The sequence below is a fragment of the Xenopus laevis genome, chromosome 7L (genome assembly GCF_017654675.1).
Source record: "Xenopus laevis strain J_2021 chromosome 7L, Xenopus_laevis_v10.1, whole genome shotgun sequence".
Taxonomy (NCBI): domain Eukaryota; kingdom Metazoa; phylum Chordata; class Amphibia; order Anura; family Pipidae; genus Xenopus; species Xenopus laevis.
In genome coordinates this window covers 39,253,616-39,271,739 of record NC_054383.1, presented here as the reverse complement: position 1 = coordinate 39,271,739, position 18,124 = coordinate 39,253,616, and the positions used below count along the sequence as shown (strand labels likewise).

The 18,124-nt window shown below is 38.9% G+C and overlaps 1 protein-coding gene across 1 annotated transcript in view; it reads left to right on the top strand.

Annotated features, from left to right (window-relative positions):
* The first annotated feature begins 14,448 nt into the window (after positions 1-14,448).
* The window catches only part of npffr1.1.L (neuropeptide FF receptor 1, gene 1 L homeolog), a 101,361-nt gene continuing 97,685 nt past the window's right edge, over positions 14,449-18,124 (top strand). Inside the window, exon 1 of the mRNA XM_041568821.1 lies at positions 14,449-15,211. Within this exon, the coding sequence (XP_041424755.1) occupies positions 15,205-15,211 (7 nt within the window). The 5' untranslated portion in view covers positions 14,449-15,204. The remainder of the gene's footprint in view (positions 15,212-18,124) is intronic.

Genomic DNA, 18,124 nt, shown 5'->3' with positions numbered 1-18,124 from the left:
GCGAAGATGCACTAGCGTTCGTTTGTGCCTAGCGAAAATTCGCTAGTGATCTTGCGCTTAGGTCAATTTACATACGGTGGGTAATTTAAAGTTGGACGGAGGTCTTTATTATAAATGTTGTTGAAAATGCTTGAAGTTACCACTTTTTATTGGAAATGTCCAGGGAACCTTAATAAAGACAAGAGAGTTAATATAATGCCCTTCACATGAGCCCACTGTAAAATGAATGTTCTATATGTTATGAAATGTCTGGAGAAAACCAGTTACCCAAAAAAGTTTGTTAGAACTTTTGCAGGCAATCCCGCTCCAAAATAGGAAAAGTCGTCAGGGACATGGTTTTTGGAACTTTAATGCATTTTGGACACACAAGATATGATGGAAGATCTAGCTTCTTTTAAAGGAGAATTCAACTGTTTTTATAAAAAAAAACCCTACCCCGTACCCTACATAGACCCCCCCCAACATAGCTACCCCCCGGGGAAATTCTCCTAACTTTATACTTACCCCTCGGCACAGATTCAGGAATTAGAGTTCCACGCAGCCATCTTCCAGGTCTTCGGTAAGCTGAGTGGAACACCGGCGAAGCAGCACAGCTGCATTTGGAGCAATTTGCCGGTATTTGCCAACTGCGCATGCGCCGAAATGGACAGAAAATTGTATGCAGTTTTTTTAATTATTGTGCTTTCAGAGTTTTCATATTTAATCCAAATGCGATTAAAACTTCAGATACATTTTCTATAAGCTTTTTGGAAAGATTGCCATTAAAATGATATTCTGAGACAATTTTCAGTTAGTTTTTATTTTTCATTATTTGTGATTTTTAAGTTATTTCGTTTTTTATTCATCAGCTCCATTGTTTGCATTTTGTAGCAATCTGTTTGCTAGGATCCATATTACCCTAGCAACCATGCATTTATTTGATTAAGGGACTGAAATGTGAATAGGAAAGAAACCAAATAGAAAGATGAGTAATAAAAAGTACCGATGACAATATACATTTGTACCTTAACAGAGCATTTGTTTCTAAGGGGTTTTTTTATTTATTTTTTTTGCTAATTCACTGTGCTGGGAGGGAGATGGAGGGGGACAATGGTACGGGGGCTTTAGTTCTCCTTGGCGAACCACCCCTTTAACCACTCATATCTATGAATGTGTGCAAAACAACTTCCATGCTTTGGTTTTTCTGTTATAATTTATTGCACTTTATGAAACTACAAATGTTCCTTGGCATAGGTACACACTTACACTGTGTGCTAGAACTCCATAGCATTGTATATTCTCATAGATTATGTGTCATCATCAATGTCACATTTTTTAAAGGGGACCTGTCACCCAAAAAAATTATTCCAAATCCTATTTTATCACATCAGTCAAGCAAAAAAAAAAAACACTTAAATTATACTATATAAATTATTTAAATCTTGGTCTGGGATTTCATAATTATAGCCAGCAGACAGGAGCCATTTTGTGGACACTGTTATTAAGGCAAGTCTTGCATCATCTCAGAATCTTGTTTGTGCACCAGAATGGAGGACCCGATGTCCATCCCCATGCCCTGGCTACACAATTAAATGGTGAAGAGACAGGGGGAATGTGTGGAGAGCAGTGACATCTAGGAAGTGCTGAATGGAAAGTGAAAGCAATTATTTGCCCCGTCTCTATCCCTCTAAGGCAGGGGTCCCCAAAATCTTTTACCTGTGAGCAACATGCAGATGTAAATGGAATTCGGGAGCAACACAAGAATTAATAATGTTCCTGGGTGGTGCCAAACAAGGGCTGTCATTGGCCATTTGGTAGCCCCTATGTGGACTGGCAGCCTATAGGAGGCTCTGTTTGGCAGTACACTGGTTTTTATGCTACCAAAACTTGCCTCCAAGCCAGAAATTCAAAAATAATCACCTGCTTTGAGGCCACTGGGAGCAACATCCAAAGGGTTGGTGAACAACATGCTGCTCACGAGCTACTGGTTGGGGATCACTGCTCTAAGGCATAGAGGAGGGGCAGGCAATATTTGATTGACAGCTGAGATTTTTAAACGCATTTATAATAGCTATGAATGCTTTAATAAAAAAAAATTTGGATTCAATGTTTAATTTGAAAAGGACTTTTTATTTTTTTTATTACTCTGTAATAATAAAACATAGCTTGTACTTTACCAAACTAAGATATAATTAATCCTTACTGGAAGCAAAACCAATTTTTTTGGATTGATTTAATGTTTAAAATGATTTTCTAGTAGACTTAAGGTAAAGTTTCCAAATAATGGAAAGATCCGCGCCCCATCAAGGCAGTGTCCATGCGTCAGTCCTATCCTAAGTGGAAAAAAATAAAGTGTTACCTTTGGGGGGAGACAGACCATACCTTCTTTTCTCTTGATTTAGCATGATCTCTTCCAAAGACACCATTAGGCGGGGGTTGGGAGATCGAGGATTTAAGTAGAGAGCCAACTCCCCAAAATATAAAATTAAAAAAAAACGGCGTTTCAGCTTGTTTAAAAAATTTTATATTTTGGGGAGGTGGCTCTCTAGCAATTGTTTTTACAAATAACTTGTTTAATAAATGTAATGTTTAATAAATTTAATATTGAAAGTTGATTTCTTTTCTAAGGCAATTTTTTATTTTGGGGTTGGCTTGCCCTTTCATGTTACTACAGATGTTAAAGGAGAAGGAAAGATTACAACTAACTGAGCTTTATCAGAAAGGTTTATATAAATACATCAGTAAACAATCAAAGTAATGCTGCTCTGAGTCCTATATCAAATGAAACGCTTTTTATTTTTCTCTATTGTATACACATGGGCTTCTGTATCAGACTTCCTTCTTTCAGCTTAAACCTCCAGGGTACAGACATGGGCATGTTCACTTTGCTCTTCTTTCCTCCTCCTCTTCTTCCTCCTCCCCTCCCTGCTGTAATCTGAGCCAAGAGCTATGAGGGAGAGACTCAGGCAGGAAGTGATGTCACAGCAAGCTAATATGGCAGCTGATATCCTAAACAAACAGAGTTTCTAGAGTGGTTTACTCAGGTATGGTAAAGAATTCAACACAGGGGTGTAACTACAGAGGCAGCAGACCCTGCAGCTGCAGGGGTCCCTGGAGGTATAGCATACTCTATGAGGCCCTAATTAATGAGCAATTTCAATATATATTGGTAAAACAGGACAACATCAAGTTACGGCATTGATTCAACAGAATAAATATAGCACTCTAGCTTGCGCTATTGTGGCTAGTCTATTGACAATAAACTTCCTCGATAGCTTTCCTTTAAACCATATTCATAAGGTGTTGGTACATTCCAAGGGTTTATTTAGATGGTTTTTTACCCACTTTGTCATCACATGAGGCCCTGAAGGGACAAATGCTAATGTCACAAACAAATGGAAAATGAATTTATGCATATGAGCATGTAATAAACACAGATACATTAAAAACTATTCCAGGAACTAAGACTCCATAAGGAATATCCTATAGAGATTTACCTTCAATACTGGCCTTTATTATGATTCAGGAGAAAATGTCATTTCAATAAGCTCCTACTGTGAAATGAAAAGCTGATTTACACATTAAGGTGTATAATTCATATACTGCACCACTATTCCACTCATATACCATGAAAGGAGTTTGCATAATGACATACAGATTATAAATAAAATGTATCTAAAAGCATGACACATAAAATAAACTATTTTTAATTAAATCTAAATCAAAATTTGCATGCCTTCTTGTCTTTGTTTTCTTGACATCCATTTGCATCAGTAGTCTTCTTTCAATAAGAAATAGCTACAAGAGGACCCAGGACAGAAGAGTAAGGGCACGCCCCTATGTGCTCATGCAAAGAGTATTATCTCCAGGGTCTGGATTGGGCACAAGTGCAGATCTCAACATCAGCAGGTGCAAGCAGTAGGTACACAAAACCAATGTGATTTGTGTCCAATGTTGATGCCTAACCAGCTCTTTTTATTTATGAACAAGTTAGGGGACAGGTAGTGGGCTGGGAAAGGGGCATCTATGTGCCTCAGCCAACCCCTCATGAATACAGTGCTGCCAAAGGCATGTCTCTGTGCTTCAAACAAAAGTGCAAGTCAACTAGCGTGGAAGGCAGAATGCAAAGTGCAAAAAACACTGCGTCTTTGCACTTTGCACCCTGCCTTCTAAATGTCAATGACCTCTAAAGTCAATGTACAATTGTATTGGATCAAATGGAAAAGGAAGTCCGCTAAAATTATTTAAATATTAAATAAATCAATAGGATTGTTTTACAACCATTAAGGATTAATTATATCTTAGAAAATTCAACTTTATCGGACGAAAACCCTGACTTTATTGGATTATCCAGCGCAGATGACAATGTCAAGAAATAACTTCAGGGACATCTGCCATTGGCTTCTACATGAACCCAACAGGTTTGAAATGGAGTATTTTCAAGTTTTTTTTTTTCCACCAGAAATTTGAGTTTTCCCCTTAAAAACATTGACCAGATAAATTCGAGGTTTAATAAATGGGCTACTAAGTGTTTTGTCAAAGGGACAGAGGATAGATCTCTTGATATATTATTTAGCAAAATCTGTTTTTGCAGCATAATATGTTACAAAATCTCTTGGCACAGTGACGGCTAAAGCTTCATCCTCTGAAATTCAGACACTCCGCTTGGATGGGCTTTGCAGAAGATATCATTCCATATTTTCCAAGCTGATGTATTAGCTCTGTGTGAAAGAACTGAACAGTGTTATTCTTTTCTTACAGTTCAGGGAGTCCTAAATATCATTTTAAGCTTGAAGATGAAATTCTGGAATCTGTAGAAAATCTCTTGTTTTTAATTCAATCATAAAAGATTAAGGTCTTGCCAGCTACAGATCTTACTGTTTATAGTATGCGTTATAGGAGATTTGTGTTCCATGCTCTGTATACAGATGGTAGCGTTTAATAATCTCACTTATACAGGTATGGGACCTGAGGTGTTCCAAATAACAGGTCTTTCCATAAATTGGATCTCCATACCTTAAGCCTACTGGAAAATAGTTTGAGCATTAATTAAACCCAACAGGATTTTTTTTTGGCTTCAGTAAGTATCAGTTATCTCTTAGTTCGTTGGGATCAACTTCAAGGTATTGTTTTACTATTACAGAGATAAGGGAAAATCATTTTTGAAAATCTGAATTATTTGATTACAATGGCATCTATGGCAAATGATCTTTCCGTAATTCAGAACTTTCTACATAATGGGTTTCAGGATAGTAGATCCCAGACCTGTAATGTATGCAGGATATTCCTTCTCTGCTTATTATTGGTTAAACACATGCCCAGACAGGGGATCTGTAAATTCTGGCAAATGCCTCAGGGGCTGCTACAAGATGCCATAGACAGTGACTAGATTTTGGGCATGTGGAAAGGTTGTAGGGGCCTCTATGAACTTGAGCTACCAGGGTTGATTTTGAATCTCAGTTGGCACATGTTAGAATACTTAAGTGGGAACTGGCATATGCCCTTCTTTAGCAGAGGCTTCTTGCAGCCTCCAGTACAGATACAGTATATGTTTCCTAGGTTAGTAAAATCTATGATTGAATTCATGGCCACTGGCTACATATTCCCACTTGTTCTATATATTAAATGTACTTTGAATCAGCTTTATGGCAACCTGAATGTATCTAACAAATGTTAAGCAGTTCATTTAATAAGGGGAACTGTCTTTGTTTAAAATCCACTATACTGCAGTGGTTATTTAATAAAACTGGTAATAAACCTGTTGCAAAAACAAACTTTTTTTTTTGTTGTACTGTTGATTATATGTTTAACCATTAAGTGAGTTTGTGACTGCAGACAACTCTCTCATACTGTGAGTCACTTGCAGATTTCACCTGATTTAACTGGTGGATTCCAACGTGAGTCAGTAATTGGCAAGGCACAGCATGGTTAACGTTGATTGCAGTAGAAAACAAATGATTTGATGATAAAGAACACTGATAAACGATTTATATATTTAAAACCTGGAGAAAAAAATCACTGTGCAAAAGAATGATTAAATCCCTATGACAGTTTGGCCACATGATTATATTAATGACCGTTCCATTTTGAGTATACATTATTTTTTATATTAAAAGAATGGAATTTGAAACAATAGAGTCCGACATATAATACAAAATGTGTCACTTACTGTATTGGGTCCCCACAAATTTGGAAATGGGTAAAGGGCTGCTGGATAAAAATAAATTATACGCCCCTTATTGACATGAGCTCATTCAGTTGGGTTTATGTAGAAAAGGTGCATAAATACTATCTGAACGTCCAGAAATAGATACTGCATTAAAGGGGTTGTTAACCTTTAAATTAACTTATAGTATGATGTAGAGACGGGGTCCTCAACCTTTTTAACCCATGAGCCACATTCAAATGTAAAAAGCGATGGGGAGCAACGCAAGCATGAAAAAGTTCGTTGGGGTGCCAAATAAGGACTGTGATTGGCTATTTGGTAGCCCCTATGTGGACTGACAGCCTAAAGGAGGCTCTGCTTGGCACTATACTTAGTTTTTATGCAATTACAACTTGCTTCCTATCCTGGTTTGCCGTGTCAGGTCCAAAATACCCTATATGCATTGATTTGAATAAGAGACTGGAATGTGAATAGGAAAGGGTCTGAATAGAGAGATAAGTAATACAAAGTAGCAATAACAAGAAATCTGTAGACTTACGGAGAGTTTGTTTTTTAGATGGGGTCAGTGGCCTCCATATGAATGCTGGAAAGAGTCAGAAGAAGAAGGCAAATAATTTAAAAACTATAAAAAAAATAAAGACCAATTGAAAAGTTGCTTAGAAAGAGCCATTCTATATACAGTATACTAAAAGTTAACTCAAAGGTGAACCACCCCTTTAACATTTACCTGATTCCACATATTGGAAAGACGCCGTGTTACTCAGAAGAGCTCCATTTGGCCAGCTTTAGCCATTTATCATCTCACATACATCTTAGACTTTCAACTCTCATTGGGAGTCTATGGGGAGCTTGTGCTTAAATACTGGAAATTTGATCCTAAATGTAACCTATTGAATATTAGAACGGGCCAATCCTGGCCACAAATTGGCAATCACCTTAATACTTCCCCAGGAGTATGGACAGGTAGCATTATAAAAGAGTAATTAGATATGACCGCTGAGCTATGTAATATACTAAGTAATCAATGGGCAATCTATTTTCGTAAAACAGGTCATTCTAGGAAATACTCAGGGGAACGCTGATGCAACAATCAGGGACTGACACTATTTGCATACTGTAAATGTACCTTTTCTTCTGATTGATTCCTGCATGCTCCTATGAGAATATTCTAAGTACACACTGTTACATTTAGCACCAAGGGATTCAATAAAAATGAACATGCTTCATAATCAGTATTTGAGAGTTGATATTGTCTCATTCACACTGTAAGGACTTCTGGAAACTCCCCTTTATTTATTTTTGTTCTACTTATCTCCTATCCATGTAATGTTATCCATTTACATTTAATGCTATCCATTATTTACATATAGCATTAACACAGCATTATAATTGATACAAAAAAAACTAAGCCGATCACGCATTTGCAGATAAAGGTTGTAAGACTCATTTGAAAATGCAAACATAAATTACCAGGTTTCTAACAAACAAGGGAAAATTGTGCACATCAATCATTTTTAAACCATTAAGTGAGCAGGGCTGGATTTACATAACAGGTGCCCCTAGGCCCGGTGTCATTCTTCGCCCCCCCCAACCCCTCCCTTTTATTTGTTCAAATTTTCATCATCGGGACTACAACTAAACTCTTAAAGTGGACCCGTCACACAGACATAAAAATCTGTATAATAAAAGTCCTTCTTAAATTAAATATGAAATCCAATTTCTTTTTTTTATTAAAGCATTCATAGCTGTTGTAAACTCATTTAAAAATATCAGCTGTCAATCAAGTATTGCCTACCCCGCCTCTATGCCTAGGCATAGAGGCGGGGCAAGCAATTACTTTCACTTTCCATTCAGCACTTCCTAGATGTCACTGCTCTCCCCACATTCCCCCAGTTCTCTTAACAATTTAATTGTGTAACCAGGGCATGGGGATGGACATTGGGTCCCTGTCCCCTGGTGCACAAACAAGATTCTGAGATGATACAAGGCTTGCCTTAATAACAGTGTCCACAAAATGGCTCCTTCCTGGTTGCTATAATTATGAATTCCCAGACTGATGGAAACAATATTCAAATAATTTATACAGTGTAATTAAAGTTAATTTTGCTTGACTAACATGATAAAATAGGATTTGGATAATTTTGTTTGGGTGACGGGTCCCCTTTAAACTACAAATGTTGTGAGATTTATTTCAAAATCCAAATTACAAACGTAAAAATGCACTATAAAATCCGAATACCTCAAAAACCTCTAAAAATTGTAATTTATTTAGAGTGGTCCAATAGGATCAGAGCAGAACCCATTGACTCTTATAGGACTTCAACAACTTTTACCTGGAGAAGTTTTGTATAAGAGATTGTCATGGTTTTTACACTTGAATCTTGAATTAGAGATTTGTAGAAAAAATCTAAATTTGATGACCCCCTTAGTGTTGAATTGTCATATCTGTATACATTTTCTGGTCACTTAGAACTAATGGAGGGCTTTTGGGACAATCTTTATGGAGATTTATGAGAGTGATGGAGACTGATTTCCCTTGTGGTGAAGCAGGGAGTAATAAAATCATAACTCCTTGAAACCATGGGTCGGAGGGGGTATCCATCAGGCCACTTTCTTCTCACAATAACCTACATAGAGCGGAAGAGTTGACAGAGTTGGGGTACAACCCATGTCTTTCTGGTAGGGTGAGGGACTATAGATCTTATAATATTCTTTAGAATGAAGGTGTGGTAGACCAGTAGCATTTGGGTGAAGCAACACTGCTATGGAAGGAATATATAATCTTAAAAGTATTGGATATAGGAAGCGGTGCTGGGCCAAAAGGTAATAGCTCCTAAGACATTCTGCCCCACTTGCCCCCCCTCTAGGCTCAGCAAATTGAGCAACAAATCCTCCTGCCCCACCCCTGCCCAATGATTTGCTGCTGATGCCCTCGTAGACGAATATAATGATACAGAGCTTGTTTTTTTATAGTAATTTAGAGATCTCAATTTGGGAAAACAACATACAACTAACATGTACCATCCCTTATAGGGGGAAGGTGATATATATCTGAAAAGAATATATGTTTTTCTTTCTGTTATTTTTTTTACTTGCATCACTTTCCCTTTGAAACACTGGGTAAAAAAGACTGGGTATTTCTTTAAGATGATCAATAAAAGCATCTGAAGAAGCTCTGCGTGATGAATGAACAGATTGGGGTAGCATCTCAGGAATGATGGATGTTTGAACACTTGGAAAAAATAGCCTGAGGAGTTAAACAAAGGGGCTTGATGTCTGTCACATCATCACTGTACAAAGAGAATCTATTCTACTATACAACTGTATGTGCTCATACCATAGACCTCAGCATTGTATGAACTGAACTCCACGCTCACTCTCTCTTATATTATACTGTTCTTGCTGTCTGAGCCGTCTTCCATTATTTTCCCTAGTAATAGACTTTGAACAACAAAACTTTGATATAAATTCTGAAAACCCTTCTCTAGCCATAGAAATGATTGTTGTACACACTGGAGAAGAGGCGCTTAAGGGGGATATGATAACTATGTATAAATATAAGGGGATCATATAATAATCTCTCTAATGCTTTATTTACCAGTCGGTCTTTCCAGCTGACAAGAGGGCACCCATTCTGATTAGAAGAAAGGAGGTTCCGCCTAAGTTTGTGGAAGGGGTTTTTTACATTGATTGCTGTGATGCTGTGGAATTCTCTCATACAGGCTGATATATTAAATTGCTTTAAGAAGGGGTTGAATGGCTTTTTAGCAAGTGAGGGAATACAGGGTTATGGAAGATAGCTCATAGTACAAGTTGATCCAGGGACTAGTCTGATTGCCATTTTGGAGTCAGGAAGGATTTTTTCCTCCTCTGAGGCAAATTGGAGAGGCTTCAAATGGGGTTTTTTGCCTTCCTCTGGATCAACTAGCAGTGAGGCAGGTTAAAATAGAGTTAAAAGGTTGAACTTGATGGGCGTGTGTCTTTTTTAACCTCACTTACTATGTTACTATGTTACTAATATTTGAATGTTGTTCAACCACTACTACATTGTCTTTGTATTGAGAGAAACAGAGATTATCTGATGATAAAGCCGCACTGATGAATGATTTAGATTTACATGACCTCATGTTCCCTTACATTTTTGGTATCACTTGGGAGATTAGAGGGTGGTTGGAGCAGGGGTGCTGCAAGCTGAATTTCCCTCTGTCTGGTGCAGTAGACTATTTGCCCCAAAGGCAGCAAAACATGTTTTTGCCGGGTTGGGGGCAGGCAGAGGGGGGCTGTTGATGAGCTCTGCATGCTGCTGCAATTTTTTTGACCATGCCCACTTATTGTAGGAGAAGAGTAGTCAGCACATCGATTCTCAGTTTTCTTTGGAGATGGTGCACGTTCTACAATGGACACTTACTATTGGCAAAACTGTGTAGTAGAAGATTGAACAGCACCACCAACTCTTCAAATGGTTAAAAAGCCTTTATTTATGCTTTTGTGGGCATCTCTTCTACAGATCTCTTCTGGAGATGCTAGTCCCAAAGAAGCTGGCATACTTTTGATTGTGCGTGTGTGTACTTCATCTGGAATCTCCTTGCTTCGGCATTTGTATGCTATTTAAATGCATCTCACGATGTACTTAGCCAGTGTTTGTTTAGCTGCTGGGAGAGCTTTTTTGGGGACCTTCTGGTACAGCAAACTTAGTCTTAGTTTTCCTTAGTTCTTTGGTATGAGTTAGGTAAATTTGAAGTCATCGTACAATGTCCAAGTTGTGCCATCTGGGTTCCTCCTTATTCTGAGGGCAATCAACAAAAGTTATATATATTGTCTACGATGAAAAGAGGAGCATATCATAGGTATAAATTATTCCTCAGTCCTAAGGGTTAACTTGTTTTCATGACCGTTCTGGCTGAAGTTATGGCCAATAGAAACACCGTTTTCAAAGTTAGAAGTTTAAGAGGAATTTTTTCAATAGGTTCAAATGGATCCCCCATAAGACTTTTTAGTATTATGGGTAGATCCCATGGGGGCACCTTGACTATTTTACCAGGTCTAATATGTTGCAATCCTGGAATTGAATGTTCAAATGATTAGAAGCCCATTTAGTTTGAGATAAGCTTGATATTGCCGTGACTTGTCTTAATCCACTCTGTAAAAATTTTAAAATGTTGTTTACCTCTGGTTTGAATGGATTATAATTTCTTCTGCACACTATTTAATGAAGGCTTCCTAATCTTGATGATAACTTTTTCTAGTGACAGATTGTACGGTTTTGTCCATCATAAGAGAGAATGGTGCACCTCCGCTGGTATCTCTATCATCTGCTGAAGATGCTGGTAATTCTTGTCCCACTGACACCTTTAGATTGAAATTACTTTATCTCTGTGAACTTCCAACTGTTTTTGCTGATGTCATTTAAGTACTTAGGTTTAGAGTTTTTCGATTCCCTTTTGCCTGACTAAAAAAGATGAGACTGACCTCTCTATCGCTGTAATCTCTGTTTTCCCTTGCCAGTTCTGTACTGTCTGAAGTCTATAAAACTCTGATTATATTGTCTCTCAGTTTGGTTGTATGCTATTTTTTGGAACTTTTTTTCCTGTGGGAGAAATGAAGATTTGCCTGCAGAAACTGAAGGATCAGGACACCAGATTGTGTTTGGAGGATGCCTGCCATTGCCTCAACCAAAGGGCTTATTTTGCTATAACTGAAAAAGACATGGATTTAGAAGACACATTTAAACTATCCAAGCTTGCTTCTGAAATTAGTTTGCCAATTTGATCTCAGATATGGCTTCCACAATTTTTGTCTCTGGGAATTCCTTCAATAAGTGCTTCTTGAATATTTTAGTCCATTTTTTTGAAGCTTTGACAACCCAAAACATAGCAACAACAACTCTAGAAAAAGCCCCAGCAACTAAATACGATTTGTGTAAAATAGCCACTTGCAGTTTTTCCATAACATCAGAAACCCCTTTGTCTACAGGCAGTGTTGTGTTTTTAGCCAACCCTGTAACAGGGGCATCCACTTTAGGAGCATTTGACCAAATTTTTATTTTATCCTCATCAAAAGGGTACATGCAATTATACCATTTAGTGATATAAAACATGTTTAGGCTGTTGCCATTTCTGTACGAATTTCTTTTCTAAATCTTCATGCCAAGAAAATGAATAAAATTTCTTATATGATCTGGGTATAAGGGGCTTAACAGAAGTTCCTTCCTAGGGATCATCCATATGTTAACACTGCCTGAACCAAAGAAGCAATGATATCCATTTCAAAATTAAATTGTTCCTGCATACGAGCTTCCTCCTCCTCAACATATTTTCCTTCCGATAAATCAATATGGTATTCCGAGTCAGAGTTAAAATCCTCATCTAAACTTGTTTGGGATCTTGGTCTGTTTGACAACTAATCATCCATTGAGACAAATTTGAAAAGTCTTCAGACATTTCCTCCGCAGCCATAAATAAACATCTTCTGCACACTCTTTCCACTTGCAAAGCAGGTCTCTCGCATTCAGTACAGTTTCTTTGTACCTCAGATTCAGAAGATCTAAAAAGAAACTCATGTTATTACTACTACAATGCCCTGCAGTAACACATATCATAATGTGTATATGTATATACTCTCTCTTTTAGATACACTCACCCCTCAGCCAGAGCTCCTAAGCGACCTCTGCCTGACATTTTCCATGTTGCAGCAGATGTAAATAATAATAGCCAGGCATACCCAACATATAAAAGCCAGGTTCCCATATTGTTGGAACCTACCAAACTCAGAAGGCACCTTTTTGAAGCACATGGAGCAGCACACAGGTATCAGCACACCTGCAGCACAGCAGGAGAGGAATGCTAAGCCAGCAACCCTCTGGGCCCCAGTCTTCACCAACCCAGACCTGCTCCCTTCCCCGTGCTCTGTACTATTACCTCCACCCTGGCCCTGATCACGGCTGCAACAAGATAATATATGGTATGCACAGGTGTGGGGCAGAAGGGGTGTGTGGCTAGGGCGAGAGGCCCAGAGGCTGTGGGGGGATGCTACTGGGGCAGGAGGCCCGCAGGCGGGGAGCCCAGGAGCAGAGAGGGGATGTGGCTATGGAAGCGGTCAGCCCCTGAGCCGGCAGCCCCGTGGGCCCCAGACCCCCCAGTCCAAAGTTGCCATAACAGAGCTTAATTTGGAACCAGAGGCAGGAGCAAGGCAGCTGTGCCAAGTGCAATTATATATAAGTGTGAGGAATGCATAATGATACATTTACCTTTAATTAATGCCATTTTTTTTTAAACTTGATGGTTCCCTCATCCTCCCCTGTCCAGGGGAATAGTGCCTATTGTGCTCATTTATTTGAGCAGTCCTGATTTTAATAATATTCATAATTAGCTGTGCTTGACTATAGAAAATGTCATTGAATGTATGACCATCATTTCATACTGGACTTTACATCTCTAAAAGAACATTATAAAATTTATGTTTAGATAAATACATAGTTACATAGTTAAATTGGGTTGAAAAAAGACAAAGTCCATCAAGTTCAACCCCTCCAAATGAAAACCCAGCATCCGTACACACACCCCTCCCTACTTTTAATTAAATTCTATATACCCATACCCATACTAACTATAGAGCTTAGTATCACAATAGCCTTTGATATTATGTCTGTCCAAAAAATCATCCAAGCCATTCTTAAAGGCATTAACTGAATCAGCCATCACAACATCACCCGGCAGTGCATTCCACAACCTCACTGTCCTGACTGTGAAGAACCCCCTACGTAGCTTCAAATGAAAGTTCTTTTCTTCTAGTCTGAAGGGGTGGCCTCTGGTACGGTGATTCACTTTATGGGTAAAAAGGCCCCCTTCTATTTGTCTATAATGTCCTCTAATGTATTTGTAAAGTGTAATCATGTCCCCTCACAATCACCTTTTTTCCAGAGAAAACAAGCCCAACCTTGACAGTCTACCCTCATAATTTAAGTCTTTCATCCCTCTAACCAATTTAGTTGCACGTCTCTGCACTCTCTCCAGCTCATTTATATCCCTCTTAAGGACTGGAGTCCAAAACTGCACTGCATACTCCAGATGATTGAGATGAAATGTTAGCTAAGATCTGCTTTCAGATGTATTGATTAAAAAAAGCAATATTTAAATGGAATGCTAATATATCAATCAGTGTTCATGTATTAGTCAACCAGTTGAACACTTTAGATTAAGTGGATGTGTATTACATTGAAAGTGACTGGGAAGTGAATTGATGATTTCTATTGATTTGGTTTAGAGAGACAAACTTTAAGGTTCAGACAGGAGTGGGGTTAGAACCCAGGACCCCATTCACCCATGGGCAGGTTCATACATAATGAGGCACAAGAGCTGTGAGATTAAATTTTGCACAATAATGGTAATGGTCTTTCTCTTGTATCCATAGCAATGGGAGTGATGGAGTGGTAATCAGTCTGCAGACCCCACTCATTTGTAGAAAGTAGCTCAGTCTGCTGCTGCTGGTGAGTCACACAGATGCTACTGATGCAGTCCAGACACTTGGCTCTGAATGAAATAGAGGCACAAGCACATCATCACTGACTGAACCTGCTGGCTCCAAAAGCAGCTCTCTAGCTCACACTCTAACCATGAAGAATCCAATTGTTTTCTGAGTAGTGGGGATTTATTGAAAGATTGTGGCTACCCCTATCCCTGATCCCAATGATCCTATTTATTGTAAGACTCTGTGAGCTGCAGCAGCAAGCAGGCATTCAGGTTTCTTCTGCAGTGATCACTTGTAGCAGTTTTGCATTTTCCCTTTCCTGCACAAACTTTGAAGGCGGTTGTCAGTGTGGTGCTCGGAATCTTGCTTGAACCTTTGCAAGCAGGCAAAGAAATTAATGCTGTCTTTAGGATCAGAGATCACTCCATTCAGAGCGATGTGGACAAGTGTCCTTGCAGTTTTCATCCAGTTCCCTAGATCGCTACCGAGGCTGCTACAGCTGCTGGAGAACTGAGACAACAGAAGTGAATTACTTGTCCTCGTTGGAAAGAGCTTGAGGACTGAACCTGCCCTCTGCTGGCTTAACGATCACAATGGAAGGTGAGCAACCAACTGCAATTTATAAAAGAATTCTTATACAATGTGTTCATTCCATAAAGTCTCCTGCTGGCATATAGGAGCGCTAAGTGTCAGCTAGAACTGCCACTTGCATCCCAAGCTGCTGCCCTGTAACTACATAAAATACTGTAGTTCTTTTTCTCTAATACTTCGTTGGAAATCTTGTCCCATTGGCAAAACGTATATTCTGTTTCTGAGCAGGACGTGCGTTCTTCTGCACCATTTGATTGGATGCATCTCCAGACATAACGCTCTGCTCTCCTCCTGTTTATGCTTCTTTATTTGATCAATTTGTTTGTTTATTGTGGATAGAATGATTAGAAATTAGTATAATCGTTTTCTGTAAAATGTCATTCAGCCACAGCAGCAGATGTTATTTCAAGCATCTAAATGGTCTGAATGCCAATATGCAGTGAAGGGTGTCCTTTATGCCAAACTCGCTGCAGCTCCACCATATGCTCAGCCAGAGACTTGTAGATAAAACATGCAGTTGCACCCGTTTTGTACACTGTGGTTACTGCAATAAATGGTTGGTTTTGGGACAATTATATATATATATATATATATATATATATATATATATATATATATATATATATATATATATATATATATATATATATATATATATATATATTATATATTAGTGTAACTAAGCATTACTGAACATAATGTATAATATGAATGGGGACTACACTACACACATGATATATTGCCCTTGTTTGTGTACTGAACATAACTTAGGTAGATGTCAGGGAGATAAGTAGCTGCAACCTGTAACTGAATGGAATAGGTTTATTGCTTTTTGGGTGACAATTGGCTTATTACGCCCTAACAGGAAATATTAGCAGCTAGTAATCACCCTGTGTGATATGAGCCTTAGACTAATGGCATACATTAGGTTAGATGTATAAAAGTGCATCATTCTGGTGCAGCCATTAATGCTGTTTATAAAAGTACTCATTTCCAGCCACTACTGTGAGTGTTTTGAATGTTTGTGTGCATAGACGACGAAACTAGGGGGGCCCCCTCAAAATTTCCCTCCACCCAGATTTGTAAGGTGCGGGCACCAGTAGCAAGCTGGCCACTGCTTTTTATTTTAGTTGTAGAGAAAGCAGCTAAGGCAGGAATCTGGTGGCTCAGGAGAGAGGTGGGTTAAAAATGTAAATGAATGGTGCCTTTTGTAGGATGCAATCTTGATTCAAGGCATCCCAGTGCAGGACGGAGAGATCAGGCAGGCAGCACTAAATAAACTGCAGAAGTGCCGAAGAGCTGCAGTGATTGGATGACAGACCAGTATTTGAATCTCCCCCCTACACACTGGGTTTTGATGGTGAGAGGGAGGGAAAACATTTTCATTACTTAGCTGACACAAAAGGAAAGTTGGCATGACTACTCTGCAGATTCTGCCCCCCCCACCCCCACTGTCAGTGCAGCAGCAGAATACTAGTAAGAACAGAACTGCAGTTTTTATTACTTGTTACTTGCGTGAGTATTTGTACATGAAATAGTCCATGTATCATCCTGCCATGAGTTCTGTGGTATTTATACATTAAATAGTAACTGTGCCCTGCTGCTGTGACTTCTGGGGTAATTGTACATGTCATTGCCAGTGTGCCATTGTGCTGTGAGTTCTGGAGTATTTGTACATAAAATAGTAACTGTGCCATCCTTCTCTGGGTTCTGTGGTATTTGTACATAAAATAGTAACTGTACCATTGTGCTGTGAGTTCAGCCCCCCTCTGCCAGGTCCCCCCAACCAAAAACATATTCTGATGCCTATTAGTGATGGGAGAATTTATTTGCAGGAAATTCACAAATTCCGTGGCGAAATGGGACAAATTCGCCCATCACTGATGCCTATACTTGTGTGTGTGAGTTACTTTGCACCAGAGTAAATCCAATACTATTTAAACATATTGCCCCTAATTTAGTGTCAAAAATTGTACCCACCAAAATCTTTGAGATTTGTAATTAGAAAAACATTCTCAATGTTTTTGCATTTTTGTGCTTGAAAAAGTGGACACCATAGCAGCATTCATATTAGATTTCCAGAAAGCAGCTAATGAAACATGGCAAATGGGTATATTACCAAAACCTGTAACTACAAAGGTGTTTACAACCCCAAGTTTAAGTGCAGTTGTACTAAAATTGACTCAATTTGGTATTGATTGACATTATACTCGCATTCTAACACACTCCTTGCACTTTTGCATAGCCATAGCAAGTGTGCCTATTGCCTCTGGGAAACCCTGGAGATACCACCACCTGGGACATCACAGCAATTCTAGGTTTCCTACAGAGAGCAGCATCAGTAGAGCACAACAGACTTGCACCAAAAGAATCACAATCTTTAACACTGTGCTGTGGAACTGACATAACCCCCACTCTCAGAAATTTGACCACAGCTTGTAACAGATGGAGCTTGGTGCATGGAAGCACTTTGTATATCTGTTGCCTTTGTCATGCTATCCCTTAGTAGTTGAAGTAGAGAAGGAATGAATGTTTTGGTGCACAATACTGAGAGCAAATATCTAGATATTCAGGGTCATTGATGACTGCAAGTGCAGTGTGCAGAGTGCAATTTGGGACTATTCCTGCTTAATTGCAGTCACAGGTGGTTGGGAAATGCACGCAACCCACTTTTGTCTGATGCGTCAGTTTGCACTCAGTTGTTGTATTTGTGTTTCTATGTGAATGGGATACAGTTGCACTGATTTTTTGGATAAGGCATAGTTAGGAGTAGGACTTATCTGATCATATCTGACATGCAGCATCAAAATGACAGGTGTTGAGGAAACCCGTGGATTACTATCATCCCCTCCCCTCCAGGGTTCACCAGCATCAATAGGAGGAGCAGATGCAGTAGGTGGCCCTAAGTAGTGATGAGCGAAA